The sequence below is a fragment of the Cebus imitator genome, unplaced genomic scaffold (genome assembly GCF_001604975.1).
Source record: "Cebus imitator isolate Cc_AM_T3 unplaced genomic scaffold, Cebus_imitator-1.0 Scaffold217, whole genome shotgun sequence".
Classification (NCBI taxonomy): Eukaryota; Metazoa; Chordata; class Mammalia; order Primates; family Cebidae; genus Cebus; species Cebus imitator.
Genome location: NW_016107532.1, coordinates 2,407,527 through 2,424,527, shown reverse-complemented (window position 1 = coordinate 2,424,527; position 17,001 = coordinate 2,407,527). Strand labels below are relative to the sequence as shown.

The following is a 17,001-nucleotide window of genomic DNA, read 5'->3' as shown; positions in this document are numbered from 1 at the left end:
AAAAAAAAAAAAAAAAGGTATCATAAATGAGGTAGTTTTTAGAACTACTATAGTTCTAAAAACAAAGTCCATCCAAGTATGACAGATTTTAGAAGCACTATTGGCTCTTCCAGTAGTTAAACGGAGGAGAGAAGCTTTTAGTTAAAACAAACAACAACAACAAACCCAGAAACCTTTGGTCAGAACCAAATTGTCCTCTCAGACACGATCTGGGAGTTTTCTCATGACGGTGGGCATTAGCCAACTGACATCAGCCACAGCCATCCGTGTGCACAAAGCAGCAGCACCTCCCAAAACGCGGCCTTCATCCATGCCCTTATACAATCGGTGATTATTCTCTTTGGATTGAGGCCCAGAATTATTTCAGTTTCTTCTCGCCAGCATGAGTCTTTCCTTTCTGTACGCTCCATATCTTCTCTCTCTTTAATCTGGCAGTTCTGCTTGAAATCTGGGTCTTTCGTTGGTAGTAGTGCAATTTGGTTCCAGAACATTCTGTGGTGTGATGTGACCACGAGCTCACACTTCAGAGCTCCTCGGGGCCAGTCTTACCGAGCACCTCCCACTGGCTGCCTGCATGCTGGCACCTCTTGTGGTGGGCAGGAGAGAGAAGGGGACACAAAAGGAGACACAGCTCCTTCTTAGAAGCTCAAAGTTGGGGACCAACTGTCACAGAAGAGTGTCTTTAGCATCCAAGACACCAAGATCCAGCCTCACAAGGGTGTTTATTAAGGCTTCTCAGCTCTTTTTCCTTTTCTTTTTTTTTTTTAGATAGAGTCTCATTCTGTCACCCAGACTCGAGTACAGTGGCACAATCTCGGCTCACTGCAACCTCCACCTCCTGGGCTTAAGCGATTCTCCTGTCTCAGTCTCCCCAGTAGCTGGGACTGCAGGTGCCCACCACCACACCCAGCTAATTTTTGTATCTTTAGTAGAGACAGGGTTTCACCATGTTGGTCAGGGTGTGGTCTTGAACTCCTGACCTCAGATGATTTTCCCACGTTGGCCTCCCAATGTGCTGGTATTGCAGGCATGAGCCATCACACCCAGCCTGCTGTTGCTTCATCTGTAGTAGGTTTGATTGATGACCTCTAGCCAACTTCGGCAGAGGTTCTCATCTAAGCTCCAACTTTCCACTTCCATTTTCCTCAACTTTCCCCTTAACCCCTCCACATTCTCTCAAAATCACCTCACTTCTAAAAAACACTCTTTTTCTTTTAAATTTCAAATTATCTATACTCACTGAAATAAATCAAAATAGCATAGAATAAGCAAAAAATGGATCTCCCCCTTCCCCCACTCCCATTCCCTAGGACTAACCGTAGTTAACCATTTAATTACTAGGGGTTTTTTTTGTCGTTATTATTATTATTTTTTTTTGAGACAAAAGTCTCACTCTGTCGACCAGGCTGGAGTGCAGTGGTGTGATCTCAGCTCACTGCAACTTCTGCCTTCCAGATTCAAACAATTCTCCTGCCTCCGCCTCTGAGTAGCTGGGATTACAGGTGCTTACCAACACACCTGGATAATTTTTGTACTTTTAGTAGAGACGGGGTTTCTCCACATTGGTTAGGCTGGTCTCAAACTCCTGGCCTGAAGTGATCCACCCACCTTGGCCTCCCAAAGTGCTGGGATTACAGGCGTGAGCCACCACGTCCAGCCCTCCTGGGTTCTCTTTTCCTTTAGTTGCAAACGCTCCCCTGCTCCTGGAGTAGAGGGTTTTCCTAGAGACGGTGGGCTTCACCTAGGCCCAGAACTAGGATGCCTGCCATATCACTTATCTTTATACCTTAAAGCAAAACAGTTGGACTGTAAGCATTCTCGAACAAACTGTCAATAAGCAGAAAGTTCTCCCAGGAAACAAGAGCTTTCGTTCAGCTGGGCCCTGGTCCTTATATTCTGAAGGGGTTACCAGTCACTGCTTGAATTAATCTCAGTTATCGCTTGACCTGAAGGTCTGCTGCTGGTGCCAGGGTGTCTGGGTTTTGAAGCCTGACTCCATTACAGACTTACTGTGTGACCTGGGGCAACTTACTCAACCTGCCCGTGCCTCAGTTTCCCCAGCTGTATTATGTCGGCATAATAGTCTGTTGTGTGAATTAAATGAGGCAGTAACTGGAAACGCTTCAAACATGGTTCCTATCATGAGAAATCCTGCTTTCCGCCTAAATGTGCTGGAAAATTCCTAGTGGTACAGAACAAGAGACCAGAGCAAAGGAAAGACAGGGTGCAGACGCCAGAATGACCTTGGAGGGTGAAGTGCATGTTAAGATTATTTTTGGATTCTAGGTTTATCTCTGCTTGGCCTTCAGTTACCTGTGAGAGATCCAGCTAGGGGATTTTTGTTTTTAACGATAGCTTTATTGAGATATAATTCGTGTGCCGTAAGTCACTCTTTTAAAGTGTTTTCAGTATATTCACAAGGCTGTGCAGCCATCCCTGCACCTGACGCCAGCCTGGGTTTTTAACCGTTAGGGTAATGGGGACCACGCTTTCCCCAGACCAGAACCGCGGGATGGGGCGATTCCGCTGAGTCACCGCGGGCTCTGGGTGCACAGCGGCGGCGGGGCCCGGGACCTTCCTCGGCCGCCCCCTAGCGAGGGCGCAGCGCGGCCTGAGACACTGACACTCGCCGGGCCGCCCTCGCCGGTCGGATTTAGACTGGAAGCTCGTTCGGGGTCCCAGCCTGGTGCGCCCGCAGTGCAGGAAACCAGCCGGACTTGGACTTCCCCTGAGCCTCTGGACTCTGACTCCAGCAGGGCCTGGGTCATGATGGTCAACTCCCCTTTCCCAAAGGGGATGATCTGTTGGGAAGGCACCTGTTTGATACAGTAGCATAGAGATGGGTTTCAGCATCAAAATATCGGAATTCAAGCCCGGCTCTCTGCTTACTAGCTGTGTGACCCTAAAGAGGTTTCAGAGCCTCTCTGAGCTTCAGTTTCCTCATCTGGAAAGTGGGAGCAGCCATTCCTTCTCACGGGGCGGTTGTAAGTATTACAGAGGTCTTCTCTGTGAAGCCCCTGTGAGTGATTCATCCTCAGGGCTGAAATAAACCTGTTATTAATAATCCAAAACTGCCAAGGGTTGTTGACTGGTCCCCCACCCTGACCTAAGGAGCTTTCTAGAACCTGAGTTATCATTACCAAACTGTACTTCCTTGAGTAAGAACGTTAGAAGGAACGGGAAAGATGGTGGCAGGTGGTGGAAGGGACTGGTCCTCGCCTCCTCCAAGGAAGAAACAGCCCAGGATCGTGAGAAACACACACACCTGCCAGACAGCCTAGGAGCAAAAGCTGGGGCTTTAAGGTTCCCAGGGAAGTTCTCCCCAGGGAGCAGCCAATTGGATTTTGTAAGTAGAGATTTGGTTGGGGAGGAGGAGACGACGTGGGGAGCAGAGGGGCAAAGCTGTCAGGAATCCTACCTTGAGGGCAGGGCTGTGTGTTGGGGGGAGTTGGATCTCTGGGGCCTCGGTGGCCTTGGCAAGTTTCCACCCCTCAGGTCCTTTACCCCAGCCCCCAGGGACTCCATCCTGCCCCTCACAGTTACAGTGAGCCTGGATGCTCTGTCACAGGTAGGTGCCCAGGAAAATGGCAGACACGTTCCAAACAGCAAGCGGCATTCCCCAGTGACATCCCCGGGTCACCTCAGAGGTAGACAAGGTGCCTGGGGTTTCTTGTCCACCCTCCAGTGCCTCAGGGGATAGCCAAAGCTGTCCCTTCAGGTAGGCTGCACAGAAGGGGTGAACTCTGCTGGGAAGACCCTATTCTTTGGGAGCAAAAGAGACCCAGTGTCTCAGCTGCACATCCCTGTCCCTGAGGGCCTGCCAGTTCTTGGAGACCCAGCCTGGGCAAAATAAGGAGGAAGGTAAAGGTTGTCCGGGCCCCTACCAGGCCCCTTCCTCGGCCACACACTCCCCTTCCTGCACACACACCCTTCTCCCTCCACCCCATCTCCATTGTTGTCAGAAAAGTCACAATAAAAAGGTCCATATTGTGTAGTTCTCACACTTTTAATTTTTTTATTTTTATTTTTTGAGACGGAGTCTCACCCTGTTGCCCAGGCTGGAGTGCAGTGGCAGCATCTAGGCTCACTGCAACCTCTGCCTCCTGGGTTCAGGCAATTCTCATGCCTCAGCCTCCAGAGTAGCTGGGATTACAGGCACCTGCCACCAAGCCCAGCTAATTTTTGTGTTTTTAGTAGAGATGGGATTTCACAATGTTGGCCAGGCTGGTCTCAAACCCCTGGCCTCAAGTGATCTGCCTGCCTCACCCTCCCAAAGTGCTGGGATTACAGGCATGAGCCACCCAGCTCCCCACGTTTCATTTATTAAAAGATTGTGGTGTCCATCAATGGGTGGATGGATAGACCTATGTGGACTATCCCCCTCCTTACCCAAGAAATGAAGCATTGAGCCTTGCCAACATGTGGATTCACAGTGAAAGAAGTCGGTCACCAAAGGCCATGTGCTGTGTGACTTCTCTTATATGAAATATCCAGAAGAGATACACGCATAGTGACAGAAAGTCGATGAGCAGCTGGGGGCTGGTAGAGGGGAGAAGAGGGAGCAACTGCCTGCAAGGTCCAGCCTTTCTTTTGGGCTAAGTCGCTGCCTGGGTGGTGAGGACATTTGGAACCAGATCGAGGGGATAGCTGCATAACATCATGAATGTACTGAATGCCGCTGAAGCATTCATTTTAAATCATTCATCGTGTGTTGCATGAATTTTAGGTCAGTAAAAAACAATTGTTTGAAAAGAGAAAACCCTGTGGGTAGCGGCAGCAGTGATTAGAGTCCTGATGTGATTCCGTGGTTCATCCCTCCCCTGCCTCACCCCGTCACCCTCCGGCGTTGTCGTCCTTGACTCCGCACTGTCATCTTTGTTCCCATCTCTCTCTCTCAACCCTGCAGATGCTTTTCCTGTCTTCATCTGTCCCACCCTCCAGACTCCGTGTCTCCCTCCAAGGCATGAATTGGGCTGGGAGGGTGTGATTCTGAAGAAGGCACCAAGAGTGACTCAGCCAGTCTCTTCCCATCCCAGGGCCTCAATTTAGCTACAAAACCACAGGGAGGCAATACCTTTCCAAGGGTCCCTAAAAAAATGTCCCATTTTAGTGTCCAGGTTTAACTCAACTTTAGCGCCTCCCCTAAAATGTGTTCTTTACCTCCCACCCCACGGCCTCAAAGTCACTGCCTGGGAAAACAGGAGAGAGGAAAGGAGAAAGGAAGAAAGAGAGAGGGAGGGAGGGAGGGAGGGAGGCTGATGGATTTAGAAAAGTAAGAAAACAAGCGGTCTGAGGAAAACAGCCTTGGTGTGTTTATTTTCCTGTCTGTATGTCTCGCTTAGATTACAGGGGTCTGTGGGTGATGACACGTCTGGTCCAGGCTACGTAGCCACCTCAGGGCCATGCTTGTTTATGTGTTTTCAATTCACTGTCTTTGCATGGGAGTCCCAGGCCAAGAGGCACAGCTGCACCATTTGTCCGTTGATTGTTGATTTAGATAACCTTTGTCCAGTTCTTCCCGAGAAATCATCCTGCTCTTGGCTCTGGAGGAGGTGGGCAACAGGGGTCAGAGAGGCGTGGGGAAGGAAGGAGGCAGGTCCTTGGCTAGGACCTGGCCTGGGCTGGAGACCTCCTACTGTCCTGTCACCGACCACCACCCCGCCCCAGGCTCCTGAGTTAGAAGACACAGGCTAGAGTAGACTACCTTTCCATTGAAAAACCCATACAAAATAAAGGTTCATAAAAAATAAAAATTTAGACCAGGTACTGTGGCTCACACCTGTGATCCCAGCACTTCGGAAGGCCAAAGCAGGTGGATTGCTTGAGCCCTGGAGTTCATGACCGGCCTGGGTAACATAGTGAAACCCCATCTCTGTAAAAAAAACACAAAAAATTAGCCAGGCATGGTGGCGCACACCTGTGGTCCCAGCTACTCAGCCTATGGACCCACATAGAATACAATGTTAGCATAAGAAGGGAGTCCCAGGGTCACCAAATGGCTCAGGGGGCAAAGAACCTGAAGGTTGAGAGGAGCAGCCTGGTCACCCAGCTGCTGAGTCCGAGACCTGGCCACTGCTTTTTCCATACCCCAGACCTGTACCTGACATCTCAAGTAGAAAGCGGGGGATGTTTTATGGTCCAGAGTGGAGGAGCAGGCAGTGAGGGGCAGCAGAGTGTCACTTTCCATTTCTGTGTGCCTCGTACTGGCTGTGTGACCTGGGGCAGGTAACTTCCCAGACTCCTGGGAATCATCATGTCTACAGTGATGATGAGGATGACGATGACACCTACCTCAAGGATTGCCATGAAGGGTCACGGAGACGCCTGTGAGGCACCCGCGTGGAGCAGGCGCCCCTTCTCTGGCAGGTGCCGGTGCGCGCCACCTGTTGCCAGGCCCTGGGGTTATGGCACTGTGTGATCCAGCAAGTCCTACCTGGCGAAGCTGGCATTCTCACACTCAGTGTTTGTTGTAAGGCTAAGAAGAGTGACTTCATTTTGCTCTCCAGGGACATCTTTCTGGGTCCTCTTTTCTGCCTGTGTCAAGTAGAGCCTCAAGGCTGCTCCTCAAAATGGGCTTGTCTGTCTTAGCATGGCAGGTAGTTTCCAAAGCATTAGCATGGGGCAGCCGACCTAGGCCAGCCAATGCGGTGCTGCGACTCTTGCAGCCGAGTCTAATCAGAAGGTCCATAAACCTAGGAGTGTTTGCTGTCCCGGGATCAGGGTGGAGGCTGAGCTTCCCTGCTTAGAGATTCTTCCCATGCATTGCACTGTTTTTCCCCAAAGGAAAATATTGACCCTTGAGAGGCACACAGTTTATTTATTTTGCATACTAAATAGTAGCCTGTATTTTAAGGATGAGTTGATTTCTGCATCAGCCCCTGTAACTCATCAGCCTTTTGTTGGTGTATCTGACTCTCTGTAGTCCTGCAGGGGTTGTGGAGGGGGAGGCAGAAGAGGAGGAGGGATCTTTATTAGAAACCAGGACAGTGAGGCCCATTGCCCTGTCATCTGCTCTGTGGAGCTGAATGAGGCAGCCCAGCTGTGAAACACCCTAGATGAGCATCCCTAGCCCCCAGAACAGTGGGGCATTGCCTCAAGTCCTGGGAATGACCCTTGATTCTCCTGCTTCTGACTTGGAACCTATGGAAACCTCTAGAAACAGCTGAGGAAAACTCAACATGAAAAGCAGAACTTGGCCGGGCATGGTAGCTCACGCCTGTAATCTCAGCACTTTGGGAGGCTGAGGCAGGTGGATCATCTGAGGTCAGGAGTTCAAGACCAGCCTGGCCAACATGGTGAAACCCTGTCTCTAAAAAAAAAAAAAAAAGAAAGAAAAGCAGAACTCCACACAGAATATAAGAGGTGACCAGAACATACAATGATTCTTGCTAAGACTGATTTGCAGGTTTCTTTTTTTTTATTTTTTCAATTGAAGAAATACTGGAGAAGCCTAAAGGAGTCTGAAAACTCTGGCCCATGGGCTGAAACTGTCCTTGAGTTAAGAATGGTTTTCACATTTTTAAATGGTTGAAAAATAAAATAAGAATGATGTTTCATGACACATGAAAGTTATGTGAAATTTAAATTCCCATATCTATAAATAACATTTTATCAGAACACAGTCATGCTCATTCATTTATCTTCGATGGCTGCTTTCCCGATACAACCACATTGAGCAGTTACAACAAAGACTGCATGGCCCGCAGAGCCTTCAATATTTACTGTCTGGCCCTTTACAGAAACAATATGCTGACCTTGACCTGAAGCTAAAGTTGAGTACCTCTCCATTGAAAACCCCATTAAAAATAAAGGTTCATAAAAAATAAAAATTTAGACTGGGTGCCGTGACTCACATCTGTGATCTTAGCACTTTGGGAGGCCAAGGCAGGCAGATCGCTTGAGCCCTGGAGTTCATGACCAGCCTGGGCAACACAGTGAGACACCATCTCTACAAAAAATACAGAAAGTTAGCCAGGCATGGTGGTGCACACCTGTGATCCCAGCCACTCAGGAGGCTGAGGCAGGAGGATCACCTGATCCAGGAAGTTGAGGCTGCAGTGAGCTGTGATTACACCACTGCACCTCAGCCTGGGTGACAGAGCAAGACCTTGTCTCCAAATAAATAAATAATATGAAGTAAAATAAACAATATAATATAAAAATGAATCAATTTTAAATTATAATGGAAGCCAAGGGGCATAGTAGAACACATTTTCTGGAGCTCATTAAGTCACATGAGTCACCAGTTAGTAAAATGCAGTCAGGGGAAAGAGAGGGCAGGACTCCTCTCTGAAGCAGCGACTCTTCCAAAAACAGGTCCCACCCTTGTCCAGCTGCCTTCCCCCTGAGGGTGTTCCCTTTGACTGTGACCCCCGCCCCCTGTTGCCCAGCCATCCAAGCCACCTGTGGCCTAATACTAGATTCTAATCCCTCTCCCTGACCTCAACCCAATTTTGAAGCCCAGTCTAGTGTTTTCTCAAATATACTTCTAGGCTCTGTTCATTCCTTTTCATCTCCTCTGCCTTTTCACTGCATGCTTGGACCACTGCAGTCACCTCCCTGCTGATGGCCATTCCCTACCCATCCAGTCGGCCCCACCTGCTGCTGCCAGATTCAGGTAGGGCACCTCTGTGGTGCTGCCCTTGCTGTGGACAAAGTCCAAGCCAGCCACCTCACCCACCTACAGGTGCGTGGGGAGCAGCCAGCGTGTCCAGTGGTTTATCGCATCACCACAGACTTGGTGATGTGTTGATGTGCAGAGAAGGGGTGTTGGCAGCCACAGCACGAGCAACTCCGCCCCACATGGGACCTAAGACGAGCGTACTGGGAGCCACCCCTGAGAATCCAATATAAGGCAGAGGGGAGAATGGCTCACATTGCACAAACACTCCTTGCTTTTTTTTTTTTTTTTTTTTTTTTTGAGAGGAGTCTCACGTCTCACTCTATTGCTCAGGCTCGAGTGCAGTGGCGCAATCTCAGCTCACTGCAACCCCTGCCTCCCAGGTTCAATTCTCCAGCCTCAGCCTGCCAAGTAGCTGGGATTACAGGTGCATGCCACCACACCCAACTAATTTTTGTATTTTTAGTAGAGACGGGGTTTCACCATGTTGACCAGGCTGGTCTCAAGCTCCCGACCTCAGGCGATCTGCCTGCCTTGGCCTTCCAAAGTGCTGGGATAACAGGTGTGAGCCACTGCGCCCGGCCTCCTTCCATTTTAACATATGCCTAATTTGCCCATTGAAAACGGTTGAGACATGTTTTAGGTCGTCAAGGTCTACTTAGAGTTAGTACTCATGATCAGGTCTGGGTCAAGCCTGACTGTCCAAATGGCACCTTTGACCTGCTCTGATTTTATGCAAAGGAATGAGCTGATGAGGGCACCATGCCTGGGCAGTGGGCTCGGGCTGGCAGGACTCAGTGACCAAAGGAAGAGAACTTTCTTCACCACCAGCCTGTCTTTTCAGGGCACCTCAGGGGGCTTTGGGACTTGGTGATGAACACAGCATAGTGAGCTGTCCAGCATGTGGGCCCCGGCTTCTCACACTTCTCAGACTCCTTCAGAGGCTCTCTCCAAAGGGAGCTGCTCCCTCCAGAACCCACAAATTTAAAATATAGGCAACCATCGCATCGGGGACAACTGACCTCAAACACAGAGACCAGGGCGGATGGGCTCATCATGTGAAACTCATCTTGAGCTCTAGCAGCTTCTTTTCACGAGTTCATGGAGCAGGAAGTTTTCCACAGGGGATCACATCTGTCTAATCAAAAAAGGCCTGGAAAGTGGCTCTCCTGTTCATTCCCTGGAAACCTCCAATGGAACCACTACCACTGTGCCAGCTCCAGCACTGGCGCCCCAGCCATGATTGGCACCCCAGCCACATCTCTGCTGTGAGCCCCAGAGCCCTAGTTAATTAATCATCTGCGTGTTGAGAGGGAGAGGCCCATTCATAAAGCGACGTAAAGCCCAGGGAGACATGGCCATAACAAGAAAGGTGCCAGGCTACATTCCACCTCCAACTGAGAGATTCAGAAACCAGAAAACAATGGGAAAACATACTGTGCTCTTGGGTGGGAAAACGAAATATCATGAAGAGAGTGATTTTTATAGTTTTGGCATATAATGCAATTCCAGCCGAAATCCCAATGGAACTTTGAGCATATGCAGGAAAAAAAAAAATTCTAAAGTACATCTAGAAGACAAAACTTATGAGAAGGTCAAATAATTTTGAAAAAGAAGATGATATCTGAGCCCACCTGGAGAATAAGACTTGAGACCCAGAGCTTAAATCAGGATGGATAAATGGGACAGAGTACATGGTGCATTCACCTGGGGAAGAGGGCAGGTTGGTCTACGAATAGGTGTTGGTCCATGGACTTTAGCTGTTATATTTGGGGGGGTAAGTTTTCAGCCTCACTCAGTCTTAAACCTAAAAATATTCCAGATGAATTAATAAATCAAATATAAATAATTAGACCACTAAAACCGTAGAAGAGAATGGCTAATCGTTATATACCATAAAGCAATGGAATAAATCACAAAGGAAAACAGATTTGACTTTATAAAAAATAAAGCCTGCCCATCAAAAAGCATCAGAAACCAAAATCAAAAGGCAACCAACTGGAGAAGGTAGTTGCCACAAATATGATCCAGGGTTACTGTTACGCGTAAATTAAGAGCCCACGCAAGTCATTAGAATGAGCACTGAGAGCTGAACAAAGAAGCAAAAAGAATGAGGGGGAGGGGCCAGGCACAGTGGCTCATGCCTGTGATCCCAGCACTTTGGGAGGCTGAGGCAGGTGGATCACAAGGTCAGGAGATCGAGACCAGCCTGGCCAACATGGTGAAACCTCATCTCTACTAAAAATACAAAAATTAATCGGGCTTGGTGGCACACGCATGCCTGTAGTCCCAGCTACTCAGCAGGCTGAGGCAGGAGAATCACTTTAGCCCGGGAGGCAGAGGTCACAGTGAGCTGAGATTATACCATTGCAGACCAGCCTGGGCAACAGAGCTAGACTCCACCTTGAAAAAAAGAAAAAAATCACATATTTAAACAACACTAGGATATATTTTTTTATTTAGTCGACTTTTTTAGAGCACTTTTAGGTTCACAGCGAAACAGTGGAAGGTACAGAGATTTGCCCTATGTTCCCTGGCCCCCATGCACAGCCTCCCTCACTGCCAACATCCTGCATCTAAGTGCTACACTTGTTACGACTGATGAATCCTCATTAACATATCATTATCACCCAAGTTCATAGTTTACATTAGTAAAACATCATTTTTCATCTATAAGCACAAACATTTTTTGGCATTTATTTAGATGTATGATTAATGCAGTGTTGACAAGACTCACACTTCATACGTACTCGCCCCGCATCTGAAAAGCCATTGGTGTCTACAGCCATACCACCCGGAACAAGCCCGATAAGCAATTGGTGATGCTTATCAAAATTCTATGGACGAGGCTGGCCAGGCATGGTGGCTCAGGCCTGTAATCCCTAAACTCTGGGAGGCTGAGGCAGGCAGATCACCTGAGGTCAGGAGTTCAAGACCAGCCTGGCCAACATGGTGAAAACCCGTCTCTACTAAAACTGCAAAAATTAGCCAGACGTAGTGGCTGGCACCTGTAATCCTGGCTATTCAGGAGGCTGAAGCAGGAGAATCACTTGAACCCAGGAGGCGGAGGTTGCAATGAGCTAAGATTGTGCCACTGCACTCCAGACTGGGTGACAAGAGTGAAACTCTGTCTCAAAAAAAAATTTTCTGTGGACAAAGCTTTTCAAAAAGATATTTAGTGCAACATTATTTGTAATACTGGAATAACTGAGGCCATTTCAGTGCTAACCATCAGGGAATGGTTAGGAAAAGATGGTACATATGTAGGAAGGAACATTTGCCAGTTACTACCCCTGATGTTTACAAAGGCTTTCAGTGACCAACAAATGCTTATGCTAAATCTTTTGTGAAAAAAGCAAGTAGCATAATTGTAACTATATTTTTTAATGCATAGAATAAAAGGCTAGAAGGAAATATCACAGATCCTTGACATACATTCCCAACCCTTTGTAAATCCATGGATTCGTGAAAACAGACCTGTTTGCACAAGTGTCTGATCTTTCCTGTTATACGTTCATTAGAAGTCAAGCCCTGGTACCACAAAGTATCTTCCTTTTCAAATGTGATCAAAATGTTATCTTTTGCTTCAAGGCCATTTTTCACAACGCAGTCGCATTTTTGCCTCTTCATCAGAGTCACTGTGTGCCCCGGGAGGTCTGAGAACAGCACAGCCATGTTGGGAAGGGGCAGGCAGCTGGGAGGATTGGGCTCACTCCCTGCTAAGTGCCTCACTCCCGCACAGCCCCCATAGGGGAAGAAGGGTTCAAATTTATTCTTCAGCCAGATGGCTTGTGCTGCCTGCCCTGGAGTCTCACGTCACTTATGATGGACCAAAATTCCAAAAGCTGAATCTGTGATTGTCAGAGTCTGGTATGGCAGGATGTCAGCAGTAATCGTTTCTGGGCAGAGGGATAATTTTCTCTTCCCATCTTGCTCTGTATAAATACATTTTCTATAATAAGATTGTCTTACTTTTCTCATCAATAAATAGCAAAGCATTGTTTTACTCAAAATATGGATAGAGTCAGGCATGGTGGCGCTTATGCCTGTAATCCCAACACTTTGGGAGGCGGAAATGGGAGGATCACTTTAGCCCAGGAGTTTGAGACCAGCCTGGGCAACATAATGAGACCCTATGCCTCCTCCCCGCAAAAAAGCCACAAAGTATTTATCCTGGATTATTCACAGGGGCAGAAAAAAAAATTAGGGTCTCCTATAGCCATGAGCTATGAATATGAGAATATGCGAATGCGTAAGAAAAGCCAGCACATCCGATTTTTACTTGTACTGTCACACCTCTGTCCACCATGTCCCAAGAGGAGAAACTTGGTCATTGAAAGGAATCGATCCAATCCAAAGAACAAAACCACTGTGCTCATTAAACTTCTTCGTGTTCACAAAGCTTTACCTGCAGGTTGAATGAGACAACCCGACTGGATGGCTTACCTGGGCTGCATTCAGCAGAGATCACGCCACTGGACTCCAGCCTGGGCAACAAAGCGAAACTCTGTCTAAAAAAAAAAAAAAAAAAAATTCAGTAATTCAGTTACGAGTTATTTTTAAAATGATAATAATAATTCACAATAAAGATGAGGACAAAGTGTGAGTGAGTGGTGGTTTCTAGCTACCTCTGCAGAGCTGAAGCTGCATCTCCCTGCTGGGGCTTTTGGGGGAAAGGGTGCATGTTGCCTTCAGATCCGAAGCCTTGTGCCCCTACCAGGCCCTGTGCGGTGCTTCTCAGCCCACCGGGAGAGCCACCCTTGGAACGCGCACCTGGGGGACCTGGTGGGTGCCAGCACAATGAGTGAGGACCACAGTCTGACTCCAAGGAAACCAGCGAGCTCGGAGCTGGAGGAGTCAGCACACCCCCAATCGATCCAGGGTTGGTTTTGCTGCCAGTTGCCAGCTGATTGAACCATCCCTTCACACCTCCATGCCTCATTTTCCTCACCAGGCATCCCCTGACAGTGCCACCCCTCTCCTGTTCAGTCCTACCCTCACTATTAAAGAGAAAGAGCAAACTGCTAGGCAACAGCACTGGTTTTTTTAATGAAGTGGAAAGAGCTGGGAATAACCAGTCAGGCCCACCTCACCTGCCTCAGCTGGTGGGTTGGTTTGTTTTTGCTGTTGTTTTGAGACAGTCTCACTCTGTCACCCAGGCTGGAGTGCAGTGGCGCTATCTCAGGTCACTGCAACCACCGCCTCCCAGGTTCAAGCTCCCAAGAAGCTGGGATTACAGGCGCCCACCACACGCCCGGCCAGGCTGGTCTCAAACTCCTGACCTCAGGTGATCCACCCGCCTTGGCCTCCGAAAGTGCTGGGATCACAGGCATGAGCCACCACACCTGGCCCTCACCTGGTGGTTTTGAACCTGAACTGATGTGGTGTTGGTAAATTAAGCATGCAGATAGATGTAAATAACACCTGGGCAGGAATATGGAGCACAGGATGAGGATGAGCATCCAGCTGTTGGAGGGGGTGGCAGGGAGGCTGAGATCTGCCTGTCAGGAACTGGGAGGAGGGCTTCCTCTCTCTCTACAGCCCCACTCGGCCCCCCAGCACTCCTCGGAACTTATCCTCCTCTCTTTCCCCAGGTGAGCCTTGAACCAGGATGGCTGAGCCCCGCCAGGAGTTCGATGTGATGGAAGATCACACTGGGACGTACGGGTTGGAGGACCAAGACCAAGAGGGTGACACGGACACTGGCCTGAAAGGTTAGTGGACAGCCATGCACAGCAGGCTTAGGATCACTGCAAGCCAAGGGCTGCCAGGAACAGTTTACATCCAGAATTGTAAAGAAGTTTTAAATACATTGTTGTCTTAGACTATCAGTAGAGTGAAGCCTCATTAATTTCAGTGGACCAAGATAACTCAAGCAGTGAGATTATGGGCAGTCACAGTGGCTCACACCTGTAATCCCAGAACTTTGGAGGGCTCAGGCAGGAGGACCCCTTGAGGCCAGGAGTTTGAGACCGGCCTGGGCAACACAGCAAGACTCCGTCTCTAAAAAAATAAATTAAAAATTAGCCGGGTGTTGTGTTTCACGTCTATAGTCCTAGCTACTCGGGATGCTGAGGCAGGGGAGTCACTTGAAGCCAGGAGTTCAAGGTTGTAGTAAGCTGTGATTATACAACTACACTCCAGCATGAGCAACAGAGCAAGACCCTGTCTAAAAAAAATAAATAAATGATATTTACCTTGAGTTAGCCACATGAGTGAATGTACAAACAAAGATGGCAGGGGCTTGTCAGTCTCTCAAATACAGGGTACTTTTTGAGGCTTTAGACACACCTATTAACTTATAAATCAGTGGTATTGGTCAGCATGTAAAATATGTGACTTTAAACATTGCTTTTTATCTCTTCCTTAGATCAGGCCTGCCTGGCCTCTCTTGAGCAAGAGTTGGTTAGCCCTGGGATACTTACTGTAGCCACATTAATAAACTGCATTAACTTCTAAATATTCTATAATACCATCTTTTGGCCAAACTGCCTCGGCCTCTTCTTCTCTCTTCCCAAATGAAATGTGTTTCATTTCACTGTCAGACCACATGTTTGGGGACCCCACAGAGCACACAGCCCTCCTCTGTCTCTCCGTGCTGGCCTTCACCCACTGCTGGAGCGCTAGGTTGGTTCAAGGGTTCCGGGTTGTGCTGCAAGGAGCCCTTCTTTCCACGGGTGTTGCTGGCAGTGAGTGCCCACAAAACAGCCCACAGTGCAGCCAGAGGGCAAGATGGGCTCTGTCCCTGCCTCCATGCCCATTTCCAAGGAAGCAAAATGGCAGCCTACTTTTCTCTTTTAATGCTAAAAATAAGAAAACACGTTGCAGCCCAGGGTATGGGTAGTGGATGGAAGCCGTGGAGTTCCAAGGTGGGAAGTGACCTCTGCTAGATATGTCTGTTCGGGAAGATCTCTGGAGTGGGTGGGGTTGCCAGGAGGGCCCCTGAGTGTGGGAAGCTGGGATGACCGGCTTTCTCTCATAGGTAGTGGCTGTCCCAGCTTGGAGAAGTCCCAGGACTGGTTGGGGGGCTCGTTTCAGATTTCTATCTGTGGAATCAGGGAAGGTGTTGGATTATGAGGAATCTGGGAATTAGGAAAGTGAGGGGAGGTGAAGGAAGACATGGGCACACTCTTCAGGAGCAGGGACTGTTCAGAGGCGTCTGAGAAGCTCGGGGTGGGGAGGCGAGAGGGAGAGGGGGAATGCAGCCGAGCCCAGCCTCCCTGCCTTAGGTCAGCCATCATGTGGTGATAGAAAGATGGAAATGTGCTTCCTGACAGCTCCAGCCAGTGCTGCCAGATTCAGCTCCCCAGGGAGGGCAGCTGAGAGGCTCCAAGCTGGGAGATCTGTTTTCTCCTTTGAATCCTTCTTAGAGGTCAGGCACAGTGGCTCATGCCTGTAATTCTAGCACTTTAGGAGGCTGTGGCAGGAGGATCTCGTGAGCCCAGGAGTTCCAGACCAGCCTGGGCAACATAGTGAGACCCCTATCTCTACAGATCATAATTTTAAAAATTAGCTGGGCATGGTGGTATGCGCCTATAGGCGTAGCTACTCAAGAGGCTGAGGAAGGAGGATCGCTTGAGCCCAGGAGGTGGAGGTTACAATGAGCCATGATCCCACCACTGTACTCCAGCCTGGGTGACAGAATGAGACCCCCATGTCAAATCATAATAATAAATAAACTCTTCTCAGTCCCTTGCTCAGTGTGTCCCCCTCCACTCCATTTTTCCACCTGCTATCCCAGTTTCCCTCTCCTGATTTCCCTCTCCTTCTCTCCCCGCTCCATCTTTTTCTTTCTCTGCTGTTTCCCATCCCTTCCCCCTCTCCTTCCCTCAACACTGCCTCCCTGTCTCTTCCCCACCCTGGTGCTCAGGATGTGTTAAGTGAGGGGTTGTAGCCCCCAAGACCTCAACTCCAAAGGTTAGCCTGTTGAAACCACTTTCTCCCAGCTGCCCCCTGGCAGTTGGTGCTGCTGAGGGAGACTGGGATTGGGGGCCACATTTTGCCTCTTTTCCTGACAAAGAGACCAAGAGTTCCTTCATCAGGTGCCCAGAACTGGGGTGTGGGTGTCCCAGCCTATCCCAGCGCATCCGTTCTGTGTCATCACTAATAGTGCTGCTTTCAGCTGGTTATGATGGCTCACGCTTGTAATCCCAGAACTTTGGGAGGCGGAGGCAGGCAGATCACAAGGTCAGGAGTTGGAGACCAGCTTGGCCAACATGGTGAAACCCCGTCTCTACTAAAAATACAAAAATGAGCTGGGCATGTTGGTGGGCACCTATAATGCTAGCTACTTGGGCAGGAGAATCGCTTGAACCTGGGAGGCGGAGGTTTCGGTGAGTCGAGATCACGCCACTGCACTCCAGCCTGGGCACCATGAGTGA

At 48.9% G+C, this 17,001-nt stretch overlaps 1 protein-coding gene across 11 annotated transcripts in view; it reads left to right on the top strand.

Moving 5' to 3' along the window:
• Positions 1 to 17,001, top strand: part of MAPT (microtubule associated protein tau) — a 130,404-nt gene that overhangs the window by 49,680 nt on the left and 63,723 nt on the right. For all 11 annotated transcript variants that reach the window (XM_017549298.2, XM_017549297.2, XM_017549292.2 and 8 more), the window contains exon 2: positions 14,215 to 14,334. In XM_017549298.2, the coding sequence (XP_017404787.1) occupies positions 14,232 to 14,334 (103 nt within the window). In that variant the 5' untranslated portion in view covers positions 14,215 to 14,231. The remainder of the gene's footprint in view (positions 1 to 14,214; positions 14,335 to 17,001) is intronic.